At 34.1% G+C, this 19,645-nt stretch overlaps 2 protein-coding genes across 9 annotated transcripts in view; one reads left to right on the forward strand and one right to left on the reverse strand.

Annotated features, from left to right (window-relative positions):
* The window catches only part of LOC140445087 (tyrosine-protein kinase transmembrane receptor Ror-like), a 275,808-nt gene that overhangs the window by 144,248 nt on the left and 111,915 nt on the right, over positions 1–19,645 (reverse strand). The gene's annotated exons all lie outside the window — the stretch shown is intronic.
* Positions 1–19,645, forward strand: part of LOC140445084 (uncharacterized) — a 107,731-nt gene that overhangs the window by 34,778 nt on the left and 53,308 nt on the right. For all 6 annotated transcript variants that reach the window (XM_072536893.1, XM_072536890.1, XM_072536895.1 and 3 more), the window contains one exon: positions 5,849–5,937. In XM_072536893.1, the coding sequence (XP_072392994.1) occupies positions 5,849–5,937 (89 nt within the window). The remainder of the gene's footprint in view (positions 1–5,848; positions 5,938–19,645) is intronic.

The raw sequence follows: 19,645 nt of genomic DNA on the forward strand, positions 1-19,645 counted from the left end.
AAAATAACTTATTTTTATAATTATTTCACTAAGAATTACGGTGTGAAAGTTGGAACAAAAAATTGTATCACAAAAATGTATTTTATTTTAAGAATAAATATCATAATTAAAATAAATACTAGTAGCAGTGGAGAAATTTCGATTAAATTAGTTTGTTTAATTCATACATTTCTTATTACTCATATTAAAAGATTGGAATTGAACTTAAATACTTATATTATAATTTACAAAGACACGTTGAAAAAAGACTACAAGTAGCTTACATTAATTCGTACAAATTGTACAAACAAAATTTTATATTCTACAAATATTTAATGTATTAATCAGCTTATATGTTGATATATATATATATATATATATATATATATATATATATATATATATATATATATATATATATATATATATATATATATATATATATATACCCGGTATTTAGGCGGCACACGCCCTTCCGGTAGGGATCTATGGAGGAGTATCAACAAGCCGCAAGCCCTTATCTCTTGCCGTACTGCTCCACCGTAGGCCGATCAGATACCAGCATATTCTAGACTAAGCCGCAGATTCATTTGGAATTTTAAACTGCTGCGTTAGCCTTTTTGTTTTCTGTACACCGAGCTGGGGATTGAACTGACATCTCTCGCAGTGAAGCGAAGGAGAAGCCAGTCGCCCAGCCCGCTTGGCTATCCGATCGACTGTTGATAATTCGATAGATATGTTGATCGATCGATATGTTGATAATTTTACAAAAAAATAATGTTTCGGAACAAACCACGCATTCATTAAAAAGTTTTCTTTTTTTGTTATTTTTGACCAAATAGTGAATTTATATTATATTCAGGGAACAGAAAAATATATAGGAGGATATTAATAGTATTTCTGAAAAACTAGCAGAACAATGCTAATCGTTAAGAAATGTGATAAACAGGAACTAATCAAATGTATGGCAATACGTTTGGTAGATTTAGCTTTGAAGCGTAATACAAAAAAATCAGTAATAAAATTAGTGCAGTTACAAAATGAAGAGCTGGGCTTCAGATCGGGGTTGTGTTGTATCAGGCACGAAGACCCTTTGAGTGTACGTATTACTGTTCAACTGTAATCTGTAACTTTGGTGACTGTGATTTATTAATCCCAAATTTAATACGTGTTTTTCTTGGACGAATAGAAATCTCTCCCTCTCTCTCTCCCTCTGTAGCTCACAATCTTTTGTGAGTCTTCGCTGTCTGTACGATTTGCCTCCATCTATTTTGGTCCATCAAATCTTCTCTCCAATTTTGTATTTCCATAGTATTTAAATCTTTTAAGATGTTATCAGTTGCCGATTGCGTTCTCTTCCCATTTCCGTTTGATGAGCCTAGGCTCTCTGAACATGTCCTGGCCACCTGAGTATATCAGCTTTTATCTCGTTGATTATGCTTGGCTGGCTGTATATGCTTTCCAATTCTTTTGCTCAATATTTCGCGTTCAAAATCCGCCTTAGCAAAACCCGCGCCTTAGTAATAGTTCATTTTGTTTAGTGATGGTCCAGGTTTCTGGGCAGTATGTTATGATTGGTTTAACCATTGTTCATATATTCGGATCTTCGATGTTCTAGATAGCATTTTTGTTTTGAGTACGTCTTGTAGTGCCTGGAAACATATGTTTCCTTTTTGTCTTCGAACTCGCATTTTTCTGTTCAAATAATTATTGTAAGTTATGCTGGTAACCAAATTCTAGAATTATTTTACATATTCAAAATTTTGTGTCTATAGTTAGTTATATTTTGCCCTGTCTCTGCCTACCCTACAGTTAATGTGCATATATTTTGTCTTCTCTTCATTGATTTTTTTACCTTCCTGTTCTATTTTCACAAACATTTCCTTTGTTTTGATAACCATGTCTAACTGGTGCACATCTGCATTAAATTTTTAACTTTTTTTCAGCAGTTATCTAATAGTGAACATCTGATGAACTTCTGGGACGGAAGCTACACTTGTAGTCCCTAAGGAACCTATTTCTATTTACCACATTTTAAGACTAGGATTCATGCAGACATACACAGAGACAACAATGGTATTTCAAGGGGGACTTGTTGGGTCCTTAAAAATTAACTGACACATTTTTCGTATATTTTTTAGTATTTATTTAAAATTAAAATTCCTAAGCTTCCTGCTCGGGCTGATGTGGCTTTTTTAGCATCGTCTGCTTAGTTACCTCACCAAGTGTTGTGATGCTATTATTTAGGTACTGATAGGTCCTTTTGAAATCGTGTCATTCTTTGTTAATCTGTGCAATAATTTTTTAAGGAAAAATCCTAGTATCTTTAACTTAGTAAGGAAACTTAGTAGGTACATCTTGATTTGCGTTGATTCCAGGAAAAAGACTTTTTTGAATTTTGGGATCTATGAATTACCAAAGTAACAAATAACTCCGGATAGTAAAGAGAGATAGAGGACGTGAAGTATGAAAACGTGGTAGGTATATAGTTTTTTAGAACAAAAAAACCTTTAGGGTTGCATCAATCTAATCGCGTGAATTACCAGTGTTTTGGTAGGTTAAATCAAGTTCGTTCGAGCTTAATTCGCAGTAGTCTTACCCTTCGACGCTCCGTTGTATTGTTTCAATTTGTTTCATTAACATTGTTTAATTGTGTTTTAGTATGTCTTTGATGTCAACAGGATGCCATACTGGTGGAACTCGGACATCGAGGCACTAAGAAATGTATGGCAAAAGTGCAAGAGGCAGGAGCAGGAATCAGCCCTGAGGTCATCGAGGAGATCGAAGAGGAGTATCGCTCAAGGAAGAGGGAACTGTACAGGAAAATTCGTACAGAAAAAAAGGCACTGGAAAGAGATGTGTGAAAAGCTGGATGAGGACATCTGGGATCAGGGATACAAGATCGTCATGAAGAAGTTCCATGCGTATCCTCCTTACGAAATGCCTATGGATAAGAAGCTTGAGGTAACACGAGAGCTCTTTCCGGACGGCAGATAGCATGGTGTATGGAGGGATGAAGGAGCTGAGCGCGCTGTACCCTTTACCATGGATGAACTTGTCGAGGCATTGGGTTCACTCAAGACGCGTAGGTCCCCCGAACTGGATCAGATACTACCTGAGGCGGTGAAGGGTCTAGGACGGGCGGAGCCTGCGTGGCTTCTGGAACACATGAATGCACAGCTGGAAACACAAACCTTTACTGAGCCTTGGAGGACATCGAGGTTAATACTGCTCCCCAAGGCTAGGGAAAACTATCGCCCCATCTGTCTTCTTCCATGCATCAGTAAGCTGTATGAAAGGATACTGCGAGTACGCATAGACGACATGATTGAGAGGTCAGGTGGTTTATCTCGGAGACAATTTGATTTTTGTAAAGGAAAAAGCACGATTGATGCAATCATGAGTGTACTGGAAGCATTGCGCAACAGAGGGGATGAACATCGCTGGGCGACCCTGCTGTTGTTTGATGTTAAGAATGCATTCATTACGCTGCAGTGGAACGAGGTAATGAAAGCAATGGAGGGGAGAGAATGTCCTGGTTACCTGATGAATGTGGTGGCGGAGTATCTGTCGGTGAGAAGGATTATGGTGGAAAAGGCCACGATCGTGGACGTGACGGCCGGGGTACCCCAGGGATCTGTCTTGGGCCCGGCGCTATGAAACCTGGCATATGATGGGGTTATGCACTGGGAATACGGAGAGGGTACAACCTCCTTCGCATTCGCGGATGACCTCGCTGTACTGGTAGTGGTCCGGGATGAGTCAGATCTCAAATACCGGGTTCGGAACGCAGGTCGCAACGTAAAGAAATGGATGACGCAGCACGGACTGACACTTGAGGCAGAGAAAACCGAAGCTATCATTCTGAAGGGGACAAGGAACAGGCAAAGTGTTGAATTGCAATGTGCGGGAGCATGTCTAACACCCAAGAAACAAGTAAAGTACCTAGGAGTGACATTGCATCAGAATGGAAAATGGGAGGAGCACGTGCGGGAGGTGGTCCGGAAAGATGCGAATAGTGCGGCTGCGTTGGGGAGGATGATGCATAACATTGTCCTCTACGCGGCATCAGTTTGGAACGAGGCGGTAGAGATAACGGCCAATAGAAGGCTCATGACACAAGTGGATAGAACAAGTCTGTTGCGAGTGGCAGGCGCCTACAGGACTGTATCTGCGGCAGCCTTGTGGACCATCACTGGATGTGTTCCGTTGCATGTTTTGGCGGTGGAAAAAAAAGATTTCTATGAGAGAAGAAGCCGAAACCTTACTGTGGCCGAGAGAAGACAGGAAAGGGAAAGGTCAATTGATAGATGGCAAGAAAAATGGAACAACACGGAGGATGTGGCACAGTGGACGAAAATGCTGATCCCGAACATAAGAGATTGGGTGGACTGTGGCCACAGGCAACTGGATTATTTCCTGACGCAGGTGCTCACAGGACACGGATATTTTAGGGCCTACCTCTCTAGGTTCGGAAAGGCTGACACAGATGAATGCCTATACTGTAGATACTCGGACACTATGACACATACGATGTTAGATTGCAGCAGATGGATAGTGGAAAGGAACAGAATGGGGAGAGAGACAGGTGCGAATTTTGTTACAGTGAGAGAAATGATTAAAAGAATGATTGAAAATAAATCAGGTTGGACTAACATACACAGCTATATCCGTGTAGTGATCAAGAAAAAGGAAGAGGAAGAAAGAAAGTGATGCCGGCCTTACAGCGGCCATTCCGCTTAGGGATCGCTGGATGACAGAGGAGGGTCTGGTTTAGCAGGTAGGAGTTCGGCGTAGACTCGGCGACGAGAGGGCATTTTAAAGTACCTCGGGAACTATCGCCGGGAGTACGAAGAACGAATCCTGCAGTAAGGTCAGTCAGGCGGCGTCTTGCACTAAGATGTCTTTTGTCTAGTAGTATGTCTTTGACTGAGTAGATTCTGAAGTATGTCTTTGATTTGCTAAAAGTAACATTGAAAATATTCTAGAGAAATGCGTAAATGGTTTTCTAAATTGATATTAATTTTAATCAAAGTAGTTTCCTCACATGTCATAAGTCAGTTGCTTTATTTTTAAAACAAGTGTCTTCTTTTGTCCATTCTTCTTTTTGTTCAATTACAGTATGCTGTTATTTCTTTTTAATCCTTAGTACTTAACACTTTTGATTATTTTGATCATCATTCCGATTACCACCAAGTTCAAAAAGTAGGATTAAAGCTATAAAACTGATTCCAGATCTTGTATTTAATTTTTGTGTTAATTTATGGTTAATTTCATGTTGCTTACTCTGATACATAAGCACTTATTTGAGGTCCGTCATGACCATGAATAAAGACAAGTATTTCAAATTTCTTTGAGATTTATGTTTCTTAAGCGCGGTTATATATTACAAAATGTTTAAGTAATGTCCAGAAAAGTTTGCACCCAGCCTATAATGTACAATATTTGTTTCCAGGATTCTTATAAGTATGTATATTGAATTATCTATTTGACTTTAAAGTGTTAGGTGTTACGAAATCGTTTGTATTCAATTCATGGGTTTTGATGATATACATAAATAAGGTTGTATAAAATTTATAATAAACTAATAAACTTATGAAAGCTAGCTTAGTACATTCAATACATTTTTTCTGTTATCTGTTATATATGCTTTGTACGAATTAAGAATTTTACGACCTTGAATTAGGGTTCAACGGGACAAAAAACTATTTTTAATGTATGAATTAAACAACATTGAATTTTATAATTAAATATTTTCAAGCGTGGAGTGTGACTAGCTTAAAATAAAAGAAACTAAAAATTATCTGGCAGCGTTTGAAGTTCAAATATTTTTAATAAATAAAAATATAAACGAATGTTTTTATTCCAGGTTAGATCGAAAATCCTCTCGGGGAATGATATACGAAAATGAGGAACTTCGACTGAAAACTATTAATATAAATGCTGAAGTAGAAAGTAGTAAGTATGTCTTTTATTCCTAATACTTATACAGTGTGTTCCAACGAAAATTTGATCCCCTCAGAAACTCAGAAAAAGAGTTTCTTCAAAATTTAAGAAAACACGTCAATTTGTCCACCAATACGTCCTCCTATTGACGTCCTCTTTCCAATATAAATTGACGTGTTTTTTTTAATTTCGAAGCAACTCTTTGTTTCTGAGTTTCTGTGGGGGTCAAATTTTCGTTTGAACACACTGATTATATTTACTAAATTACCAAATTTGTATAATGTACATTTTTATGCAATCCCTTGAAGAATAATGAATACATTTCTGAATATTTACCTCTAGCATATCGCGTCCATTTAGCGAGTATCAAGAAATAAACAATACAATATAATAAATATATAAATTTGCCTAATATACATTTTTATACAATCGCTTGAACAATAATGAATCGATTAATTATTAAATATTTCTGTCTAAAATATTGAGTATATTAAGCGACAAATAAATCATAAATCATAATACAACTCGGCGATTTCTCTACTGTTCAATGTTTTCGATATAAAGTGACTTGCGCTAGTTCTAGTCCTTAATGGGAGTGTAAAATAGTATGGAAACTTCCTAAACCACGAAAGACTTAAGACATACGATATACCTCCTATGACTAATGTAAAAGTTAATTATTACTTACGAGAGGTGACCAGATCACAAAAAATAATAATAACGATCAATTCTCAATAGTTTGAATGAAAATTTTGAACTTTCGCATATTGGTGTCAAATTCCGCAGAGACTGTTTTATTTCTATAATATGTGTAATTTATTATTTTAATTTTAATTCAATAGGAAAGGGGATTGCTGACCACAAAAACATTCGTGCAGTTGTCAATCCAAGCGATTCCATATATACATAAAACTAGCGAATTAACCTAGCATTCCTATTGTGTTTGTCTTGATCATTAGTCTAGATTGGTCCCTGCATAGCCGGATGCTTCTACTGTACATTACTTTACTGTATTTACTGTACTGCTGCTCATTAGGTTAAATGTCCCTTGATAAACTTTTAACCTCTTTGGTGCATTTCTTCACTCTTCAAGAGACTTGTTTTACCCACATAACCATTACTTCACTTTTCGGTGGGATCCATCGGCCTTTTCGTTGTCCCGATACCCAGTCCGAAACTCAACCGGACTTCTGGTTGGTCTCGTTTCAAAAATTCCAGCCCCTGTCATTGTCCCAATTTTGGAACCGTTTATATATCAACAAAGTTGGACATTACTGGTTAGTCGATTTCCCAGATTTGTTTTTTTTTGTATTGTAATTGAAAATGTTTTATTTATGTTATATCTCCGATTTATTCGGTACACAGATAACCCTAAAACGGGATCTGGTTTTATTTCCTGATATAACCTTACTTGGTCTGTCCTTACCATAACGCCCATAGATTTTGTAGCAGCCTGTATACTGTAGACCTGGCCTTTTACTGCTCACAGACACGTAAAGGTGGTAAGTTCAATAGAACCCCCAGCACGTCCATTGGAGCAGTTCACATGGCTGTCAGTTCAAGCATCTTCCTCCTCATTCCTTAAGCCCTTGTTATGGCGTGGTGACACTTTAAATATTATTAGCTTGATAACTACATTGGCTGCGATCCTGTGGACGGCTTCATGTAGGCATTTTCCCACCAGAGTCTTCATTTGGTCTGCCCATCGTGTTGAAGATCTTCCTCTTGGTCTTCAGCCTTTTACCTTTCCTTCTACTACGAATAGTTTCATGGTCCCCATTCTATCTATGTGGCCGAAGTAAATTAGGTATGCTCGGTTTACTTTTTTTAATAGCCTGTCTTTTATATGAAGCTCTTCCAGAATTGACAGGTTGGTTCCATGTTTTGTCCAGACACGCATAGAATTCTTATATATATCCACATTTCTAAGACTTCGATCTTATTTCTATCGATTTTTTTTGGGAGTCCATGTTTCAGCTGTGTATATCGCTATGGGAAAAATAAGGGAATTGACCAAACTGAGCTTAGTATTCCTTGTTATTGTTCGGGTTTTCCATATTGTAATCAGTTTAGCTGTTTCGGTTCGCGCCATTGCTAGCCTACGCTTGATTTCTGAGGAGCAATCACCATTGTTGGTTATCAGGAAGCCCAAGTAAATAAATCTGTCTACCATTTCAAAATGCCATTCGCCACTTGGTGTATGTAAAGTAGATTATTATTTGCTTTGTCTACGATCATTCATTATTTTTGTTTTTCCGGTGTTGATCTGAAGTCCGAATTTCTCGCTTATTCGGATTAGCCGTTCAGTGATGGTAATTATTTCGACTTCATTTGCTGCTAGTATGTGTGTCATCTGCGTATCGCAGGTTGCTGAGTTTTCTGTCTCCTATAGTGGTAAGCATTCAAGCCTTTTAATGCCAGAAAGCAGTCGAACTGCTCCAGACTGTTGTGTTTTACTCCACCAAGTCTCCGACCTACAGGTTTACCATCGGCCTTATTCTACTTATGTATAACAGTTTAATTTTTGGTCTCCCAAATTTGGACCCCCATTTTTGTGAATTCCACGTCGGCTTCCGTTCCAATATTACATCTGAGTATTTGGCCTGATTTAAAAATTGAATCTTCACTCCTCTAAATTTTAGTGGAAAAGTCTGGTAGTGTTGTTCTTTTAGTAAAGGCGACAACTGTTATTTTTTGGGAGTTTTTAGGCCCTCACCTTCATACCAGTTGTCCATTTCCCTCAAAGCGGACGGCGTTAGTCCCGAAATTGCTTTCACAAAACAACCTTTTAAGGTAAAAACCTTCACCTTCACTTTTAAGGTAAAAACTGTCAACCTATTAACTTCATTAATAGGTTGACACTATTAACTTCATTAGCTTAGGTTGACAATCAGTATAGTCAAAAGAAGTGAAGATATTACTCCCCTATGCTGGCAACCACTTCCTACTCTCGCCTCAATGGAGCCTTCGTTCGCCTAAAAAGGTTACAACAATCCTATTCTTTAGAGCTTGTCGTTTTACAGATTAAAGCAGGGACCAGCCTTCTAAGTCAGTTATCTAAGTCGCTGTAGCTATTTCTTCATCTTCCGACTTAGAAAGTAGTCAGTTAAGATCTGTTCACTTTCCTTGCTGGTATGTACATTAATGGTCGCTGAGTTATTCTTCCTTAGCACTTCGTCCTTTATTTACCTGTCCAATAACAATAAACTTTCCAGCGTCTTTGCTAGAAAGAAGGATATGCTCAGTGGCTATATGAATTGTGTGTTTGGTCTTTACACTACAGTTACGGTATGTAAGTAACTCTTACCTTTTGTAATACCAAAAGAATATACATCCGTGCCAAACTTGCTTTGAAGATTTTAATTAGATAGAATATGGGCACATTCTTTTTCTTTTGTAGGAGAAAAAATTTTTTTCAGATGAATGTTGAAAAACCGTACCTTATGAAAATTCGCATATGTTTTCTAAAAATTACCTTTAAATGCCCAATAAAATGAGATTTTATGAAACCGGATCGGTCTATTTTTTACTAAGATACAATTATTTGTTTATACCAATACAAAAAAAGTAAAAGGCTAAAAATATCGAAGATACCTAATACAAGGCGCTTTCTCTATATCTAATACGGCATAATTATTAAAAAACGTAAATTTTTGTTAGACAAAATATAAAAGTTGCGAGTATGTGCAAAAAGTAAGTCAAATTATCATGATCGTCGAAAACAAATTACATAGATATTATTGCTTACTACCCTGATTAAAAAAAATATTGAAATCGGTTCATTTTTCATTACAAATTTTTCGGAGCTTCGCCGATTTGAAGTTCCGAATTCAATTTTCTTGCACGCCCATGACTACGAGATTAGCTCATCACTTTATTATTTATTTTTATTGAGAAAAGAGCCTTTTTAAACATTAAAAACGTTGCTTTAAAATATAGGTCATTGAGTATCGAATGCTGTTGATTTCGTTTCTAGTTGTTATAAAAAGTCAGCAATTAAAAAAAGGTTATCTCGGCTCCTATTAACGTTTTTTATTTTTAAATTGTAGACATTGACGCCAGCAATCATAATTATAATCTTTGAGTTACAAATTGCTATGTTTAGGGGGCGCTCCAGCTCTAGATGTCTATAAAAAAATATAACCATATTTGTAATGTAATAAAGGGATATATAAATATAAGACATTTTTTAGATTTTATTTTACATTATAGTGATAAAATATGTCTTTATGAATATTTTAATATTTACGCAGCCCCCCCCCCATAAATGACCTTTTATAAAATCATGATAACAATTATTAGAATTTTGCATAAACTGCGTATCCGATCTTGTTTCGCTCACTATTTAAAGTAATAAAATTTCACAATTTTGAAAAATTTCGTATGATTTTATTAATTATAAAAATAGTAAATAAATACTAAAGACTTTTCAACAAACAAATCATGCCCAGTATTTTTTAAGTATCAAAACGATTCCTTGCTTAGTAGAACTATTTTTTAAGATCCTATAAAATCTACAAATCCGAGAAGTTTATTACTCCAAATTCATTAATAAAATACACAAAACTCATTTCACATTTGAAAATGCTACAAATAACTTTCATTTATTTAAAAAAACTCACAAAAAGTTCAACTGTGGTCATGAGTATAAAACTTAATGGGTACATAAACACATCATTATCACTCATCAAGTCTGTATATATAAAATAAAAATATTTTCGTTTATGTTTGGCTACCTTCCTCGTTTAAAAATTCACGCTACCAACGACCCTGACCTATTTCCACATCAGGTCGATTCCTTTTGATAAAGATCCAAAACCTATGTTTTTAAATACTGTATCAACAAGGCGTTAGATGTTCAGTAATGTTTTCGCTGTGCCAAAAAACAACACTCTCAGTTTTCAGAATACAGGCCAATGTTAATTAGCATTATAATTTTCGTTGTCCACTTTTTTAAGTACATTCCGTAGCCTTAACTTTCTGCTTCATTAAACATAAATTAGGTTAAACAAACTTGTTGATTATTCCAAAAATGTTAAGTTTTTATTGTGCTTTTTATTTTATGGTTTTCTGCATAGTCACTCATCCATTCTTCTCACTCCTTGATTTACTCCATATCAATTGGTTAATGAATGTCATGTTGCAGTCTAGCTAAACCATACCAAGCGGATATAGCTAGCTGAGAGATATATTGCCCGTCGACAAATTCAAACAAATCCTCCTTTTGTTCGAAAAAATTAAGCTATCACTACAACGGGTTTTTTAATCAAATAATGTTTCAAATAGAGCGCCCCAAGTAATTGTTAGTTATTTTATAATAAAAAAAAGAAGAAAAAAGTAGCAATTTCTTTTGCATATTTTTAATTATAATAAAAACATACGTCTTGGGCCAATATATTTGAAGAATCCGATTTATGATAAAATTATTCATTAGCAATGGTCATTGGATAAATACACGGGTTTATATTTGAAAATTTAAAATTTTGGTTTAGGTCATATTTATTTTTACTGTTTTCAATAACCGTTTTTTGTGCAACACTATTTTTATATATGAACTGCTAAAAACCTGAATTGTGTTAAAATTTGTTACTATTTCTATATATACGAAAAATAATTAGACACTGGGAAGAATCACCTACAGTTTTTCGTCCCTGGGAAGAAAAGTATCCAATCTAGTAAAAAAGAAAAAAGATAAACAGGAATTATTTTAATGATATCAGTTACAATGGTAGTGACCCATGCTGTAGAAAATGCGGAATAGAAAAAAACGGGTGTGGCAATCCAGTGGGACTGCCGGTAGAAGTTACACTTCTATACACGCGTTCGTCGTTACAAATTTATATGGGAGTCAATCTGTACAATCATTACATATGTAATGCTATAGGTAAGAGAGAGCAGAAAGAGAAAAATAATTAGGTATACAGGTATATGGTGCATCGTTTGCTGTATATAAACATTTGACCTGTAATGGGAGTATAGTAAGTAAATGAAGGATTGAATCAATATTTTAATGAAAATATATATTTTTATTTTCATATATGTATAAAAGGAGTTGGATGCAAAAAATTTTTTTTACAAATACTCTGCAGTAATTCATTGTTAATTTTGTTATTAATATAATAATACAATACAATACACTGCTATATAATTCAATATTATAATATAATACAAATTAAAATGAAATATTCATAAGTACTTAAAAATGACAATATACGTAAATTACTTACGCATATGTTTAATTTACCATGATAACAATATTAATAAAAAAATATTGTTTGGTGATACAACTGACAATATTTAATTGTTGTTTGTTGTGTATATAAGTACACATTTGAATTTTCTTGAGACATTTACAAGTTTTAATTTATATTTCAACATGCCTAACGAGGCTTATTCATCATCATCATCAGTAGCTCGACAACCCTTTCTGGGTCCTGGCTTGTTTTAGGATTTTCCGCCATTCTGTTCTGTTCCTTGCTTTGTTTTTCCAGTTGGTAATCTTAAGTGTTTTCAGATCTTGTTCCACTTGTTCCATGTATCTAAGTTTGCGTCTTCCCTTTGACCTTCTTCTTACTGATGTTTGCCTCATAATATGTTTTGGTGTTTCAGTCTCCAACATTCGTTCAACATGGCCCATCCAGCGCAGACGTCCGATCTTTATGGATGTTATGATCTCGGGTTCATTGTATGCTGTGAATAGTTCAAAGTTATATCTTCTGCGCCATATGTCATTTTCCTTTACCCCCTTATATATGTGTCTAAGGATTTTTCGTTCAAATGTGCCTAATAGGTTTTCATCGCTTTTCGAGGCTTGTTCTCCCGTGTAAATTTCCAAACGTCGAACGCGCGTATAGAAGTATAACTTCAAAAACCAACAAATCGAATTATGTTGTAAATTTTCATTTTATTTTAAAATTTAGCATTTTTGCGTATATTACATATATTTAATAAAATTAACGTGGGGTTTTTAAATATTTCAAAAATAAAAAAGGAAATTCATATTGGGATTCGAACTCACATACACCAGCGTATGAACCAAACACCTAAAATATTTGCCAATTAAACATGACACAAACGTATTTCAAAATTGACAGTTCTCGGTCATACAGTGATTCATTGAGATTATTATTTTGAAATACAAAAGACTAAAATAATTATGAACATTTAATAAATAATACAAAACATATCACATAAATAATAATATTAATAAATATTACATTATATATTATATATATATATATATATATATATATATAAATATATATATATATTATTATATATATATATATATATATATATATATATATATATATATATATATATATATATATATATAATATTAAATATATATAGAAAAGGAACATTTTTATTCTCGAGAGAGGAAGAGAGAGAAAATATATCTTCTGTCTCTCTCTTACTCATTATCTTACATATGTAATGATTTCACCGATTCATTCCCGTACAAATTTCCAACGTGCAGCGCGCGTATAGAAGTATAACTTCAAAAAGTGATATATGCAGGAATTAATTGGTCAACTGAAGATTGAACCAAAAGAAATCCCTTATTGAAGACCTTAGCTACATTTTTCTCTAGAAATACTCAAGTTGTTTTATGTACTTCGTTGTGGTCTAAATCCGAATTGAACAGAAATATGTTTTAAAAAAACCACATACAGCAGGTTAGCGATATGAGTCGATAAGAAGATGGCCAAAGAATGTTGTAGATTTTACGATATTGTATTTTTTTTTTTGAAATATAGAAAGATTGTTGTCAATTCCAGCTGCGGAATTTGTAAGGGTTCATAAAGCAAATGGAACCTCTAGAAAAGTGGAATCATCATTTAAAATAATGTCGACTTTAAATCACCCAAGCTAAGATCTACTAAACAAACAATAGGAGTTCAAAACATTTTAATGTTTTTCTGATTCCAAAAGTGCATTAAAATCTCCCAGCAAACTGAAAAGAGTAGGTAGTTGCTTAAGTAAATTCAATAGCTCAGTTTCAGTTTTGAGTAAGATGATGAAAAGATGGGATATAAATGCTACAGAGAGTAATCTTATTTGGATGCCAAGGAAGGACCCTTAAGCTAGCGGGGACAATTTAACCTACGTAATATTTTTTCACCCATTTTTCACTAATTTATTACCACCCTAATAATTTTTCACCACCAAACCACCCTTAAGGGGAGCGATTCTGCTGGCTTACGGTTAAAATTAGCAGAATTGAAAAAATATATTTGTGATATACCAAAATGTTCTGCTAGGTTTTTACGAATTTAATACCACCTTTTTTTTTCAAATTCACCCTAATCTACTTATAGCTGAAATAAAAAAGTGTTTTTTAAATTTTTACTAAACTTTAATGAACCTCTGATAGTCCACAATGTACTATCGGATAGGTAACCTACAACATAAAATTTTGGACTGTTCTCTTATATCTAATAAGATTAATAACTTTTTAAATTCGCTGTATTCTTTGACCGATGTCCACCATCCCATTAATTTAAATTATTTATTAACATTAGAAAACAATGAGTTTTTATATAGATAAATTGTATAAACATGTTTTAGATATTAAACTCAAATTGTAATTGTAAATATAGAGTAAGTATTTCTTTGTAATTTGTTAGAATATAAAAAAAAATAATAAAAAAAGAAAATTAAAAAAAAATAAAATAAAAAAATATAAGAAATAAATAATAATTAAAAAAAATAAAAAAAAAATAAATAAAAATAAAAAAAAGAGAAAACATGAGGAACTTGGACAGTCCACAGTAAAGTAGCTATTGAATTGAGTAGATAGCTGCAGAACAGTTTGCTGTGGAACTCTGAGGACCTCATCACCTATTTTATATATAAATGACTAAAAAGCACCTAATAGAAAAAAAAAACTAGAAACAAATTACCAAAAAAAAAGACTAGGTATTAGAGATCAATACTACTTAGTAATAGATTTAGGATAAGATTGTATAAGAAACAATGACTAATAAAAAAATGAGTAAAAATTGGAAGATTGGCGAATATATTTAGTGTCCGCAGTCATATAAACCCAAACAAACAACAACCACCCTGATAATCTTGCAGCCCTAAACCAATCTTATTCGGCAACGTTCCTGCTAGCTTAATATTTGAGCCAGCGAAATTAGAAAAAAATATATTTTTGAAATACCACAGTGTTCTGCTAGGTTTTAAATAATTTATTACCACCCTAGTAATTATTCACCCCTCAACTGCCTCTTATGGGAAGCCAATAATTCTGTTAGGTTAAAATTTAAGGTGAAAAAATATTCTTTTACAATTTCACTCTCCTCTACTTATAACTGAAATAAAAAAGTGTTCTGTTAAGTTCATACTAAACTTTGATCACCAGGATAATTTTTCACCCCTAAACCAAACGTTGGTGCTAGCTTAATATTCGAGCCAGAAGAATTAAAAAAATATATTTTTGAAGTACCAGTGTTTTGAGAGGCTTTTACAAATTTATTACCACCCTATTAATTTTTCACTTCTTAGCTACTCCTTGTGATAAGTCAATATTAAGCTATTAAGCGGAAGCTCAAATATTAATCTAACTAATTCAAATAAAAATTTTGAAATACTACATGATTCTGCTCGAATTTTACTAATTTTTCCCAGAATCCTGGAATCACGAGTGAATGGAAGATATACAATAAAGAATAAACCAACAAATAAAAGCTGGAAAAAATTTGGAAAAAAATTGTGAGGAAAACTGCGAAGAAAATTATTGTACAAAATACTGGTACAAAATACTGAAAAAACAGAAGCAATTAACAAATAAAATTAAAACACATAATGAACAAGAAACGAGAAATATTACCGATGATAAGGAAATAATGTAACGATGGGGGAGCATTTTAAGCAATTGCTAAATCGAGTGCGAGAAAAAGTAGAAGAAAAGGAGAACAAAGGAATTAGAAGTTACAAGAAAAATATTGGTATCAAAGCTATAAAGGAGAAACAGTTGAAGATGCATTCAGGAAGATCAAGATTGGATATGCCGAAGTAGATAAAGTAGGTCCTGCAATGCTGAAATATATAGGATAAAAAGCAAATAAAAAAACTACCACGCATAATATACAATTTGGTAGGGAACGGAAAACAAATACCGAGAAAATGGTCAAACGCAATAATTGTACCAAAACACAACACGGGAAACACAAGATACTATTGAAATTGTAGAGGCATATCCCTAATATGTGTGGTAGTTAAAGTATATAAAACCATAATCTCAAAGTAAATAAGAATATAAATGGAAAATAAATGAGAGATTGCAAAAGCGGATTTAGGAAAGAACATAACACACAAATATTCAACCATACAGCAAAAAATAGTGAAAAGACATAAAAGGAATACAGAAACACATATATGTGAGTTTATAGACATGAAAAAAGCCTTCGATTCAATTAAGGAAGAAACTACATGGGATAGCCAAAACAGGAAACATGTTAAGGATAAACTAATCGAAGTCACAAAAAGTATATAGATGAAATCAACAAACACAGTTATAATACAAGAAATGTTATCAGACCACATGTAGTAACAGAGGGAATACAACAAGGAGTTTTGAGCCCAATACTCTTTATAAATGCAATAGATGAGATACTGAAAGAATGTCATAAAACATTTAAAATATATGTCATTGGTTAGAACAGAATGCAAACGATAAATGCAGAGATATGCATATTTGCGAATGACATAGCGCTTATAATAAAATCTGAAGAAAAATTCTTATAAGTTTATTTCTATCTTTATGGTTTAAATCACAGCCGCCAATTTCACAAAGAAGTATCATCATCAGTTGGCGCTACGGCCCTTCGTGAGCCTTGGCCTGCCTCAAAACATTCTTCCATCCTTCCCTATCGAGTGTCTGTCTTCTCCAGCCCCTCACTCCAATCTCCCTCAGATCTTCCTGTACATCGTCCAGATATCTGAGTTTAGGTCGCCCCCTTCTTCTTCTTCCGACCGGCCTGTTTAGCATAGTTATTTTAGTGGGATCACTCTCATCCATCCGCATAACGTGGCCCACCCACCTTAGGCAGTTTATTTTGATGGTCTTCACAATATCTGCATCACCAAAAAGTCTATAGAGTTCAAAGTTATATCGCCTTCTCCACAGACCCTGTTCGTTTACTCCGCCATATATGGTCCTCAATACTTTTCTTTCAAAGACTCGCACTAACTCTTCATCTCGGGTCGTCATTGCCCATGTTTCCGATCCGTATATGAGCACTGGGCGTATTATTGTTTTATAAAGTTTGCACTTTGTTGCTATTGACATACTTCTCGCTCTTAGTTGAGGGCCCAGGCCAAAATAATAACGGTTAGCCACGCATATTCTTTTTTTTATCTCGTTGGATGTGTTATTTTTGTAGTCTACCAGTGATCCTAAGTAGTAGAATTCTTCTACCATTTCTATCGTTTCGTGTTGCACCTCTAAGTTATTTTGTTGAATTCTTGATATGGCCGGCATATATTTAGTTTTCTGGATGTTAATCAGAAGTCCGATGTTTTCTGCGGCATTTTTGATACGTGTAAAAGCCTCCACTGCTTCATTTTGGGTTCTTCCAATTATGACGATATCATCAGCGTATGCCATTATTTGTATACTACGGGTATATATCGTACCTTTTAAGTTTATTCCCTAATCTCTCATAACTTTTTCTAACGCTAGGTTGAACAGCGTGCATGATAGCGCATCTCCCTGGCGCAGTCCTCTGTTGGTTTTAAATGGTTTTGAAACATCCCCTTGTACGCGCACTTTACATTCGACTTTCATCATTGTCATTTTAATTAATTCTACCAATCCTTTTGGTATTCCTAATTCGATCATCGCCGAATATAATTGGGACCTCTCAATACAGAGAAGTATACCGACCCTTTTTATTGTGAATAGTTTGTTTAGATGAATATCTAAACAAACATGAATATCTAAACAAAAGATAAAAATGGTCAAAATCTGTTGACCTTCGGACAGTAGCTTCCTTTTTTCCCCTAGTCACTAAAGATACAGCATTGAGAGTTCAGAGTCGATAAATGTTTGTGGAAGAAGACACAAGTACTCGTAGTGTGTTATCTCGTAAACGACGTAGAAGTTTCAAAGAAAATCTCGCTGCGCTAGTACAATACCAATAATTCACATTACGTTTGTATTGTAAGTGGTTCCTCGCGGTCAATTAGTGGAAGCTGTAAAATCAAGTTGCTGCATGTATCTTGTGATATCCTGAACCCAGCAGATAATCATATGTCTTATGAGCTCATTATATTATTTTCTAATAAAGGCTTGAAGAAAAAATAGATAAAAAATTCTTAGTGTGCGGAACATTATCCAAGGCACAATTTGTAGTTTTAGTTTCCGGGGAGTTACATTTTTTATTATTATTAGTATTTCTTATTATCATTATACACTGAACGATAAAAAAAGGGGCCTCCCTATAAATTCCCGAAAATAAAAATTTATTGAAAGTTTCGTATTGCGCCTCAATTTAAACATTTATTGCGATCATGCATGCTTGTTTTTGATAGTTTTGATGTTCCAAACCTGGAACCTATCTAAAGCAAATATAAACAAACTAGCCACAACAGAAAAGGTAATGGAAAGAGCAACGACTGGGTAAGATCAAAAACAAAGTCGAGGATATCCCAACAAAAATTGCTTCTTAAATTCAAATGGAGCTTCGCAGGCCATACTGTTAGACAAAAAACAACATTGGAACGCCACAATACAACATTGAGACGTTACCAAGGTATACGATCAAGAGGAAAACTACAGATGAGATGGGTAGATGACATAAAAAAATAGCCGGAACAAATTGGATGTTGCTCAGGATAGAGATCGATGGAAGGAGTTGGGAGAGGCCTATGCACAAAAATTGACGATAGAAGACTAAGAAAAAACGCGACCAACGATGTCGAAACAACTCCGCTACGAAATCAACATGCTTTTTAATTAAAATAAAAGTATTACATTAAAAAATTTTCTTTTTGGGACCACTACCCTTAGATCTTATTTCCTAAATTAGGGGTTCAGAGGATAAAATAAAAAAACAGTAATTATAATTTTTAATCGAGTCTAATTGGATATTGTTCCGCGAAAGGTTTATTTTTGCATTCTTTTTATATTTCTTCATAATACGTTCGAATAAAATCCAGAATCACCAGATGTTGGCAAAAATCCTAAAATTGAAAATTTAAAAGTACCGCACGTTGTTATCTTCTGGTAATTGGTAATGAGTCAGCGCATGTATGAGCATATCTTTAAAGGTATATACTTACTTTAATGTGATTGAAAAGGTTAGTTTAAAATTGTAATTTGTTTGATTCGGTTAGTGAGATTTGTGCAAAATATACAGTAGTGTATTTGATTTAGTGTGTTTATTTCGTTTCTTAAGGTTTGAGTGAATGCTATCTTAAACATAATGTCAATGTCTTACAGTAAGTTTAACAGTTACCCGTAATGTTATCAATGTTATGCTTCCTAAGATATCAAAAGATAATTGTACGACAGACTTTTCTCGAACTAAAATTGAAAATTTCGATTAATAAGGTTTAGGGCGTATCACATATGAATAGTTTCTAAGTTTCTACGTAAAATACGATATCGCTAGTAAAAGTTGTTTGTACACGGTTAAAAGAAAACTAAAGTAAAAGCCATATAAGAAGACTGGTTAGTAATTAGGTGATGATCAGATCAACAATTTTT

The sequence above is a fragment of the Diabrotica undecimpunctata genome, chromosome 7, assembly GCF_040954645.1.
Source record: "Diabrotica undecimpunctata isolate CICGRU chromosome 7, icDiaUnde3, whole genome shotgun sequence".
In the NCBI taxonomy this organism is placed as follows: Eukaryota; Metazoa; Arthropoda; class Insecta; order Coleoptera; family Chrysomelidae; genus Diabrotica; species Diabrotica undecimpunctata.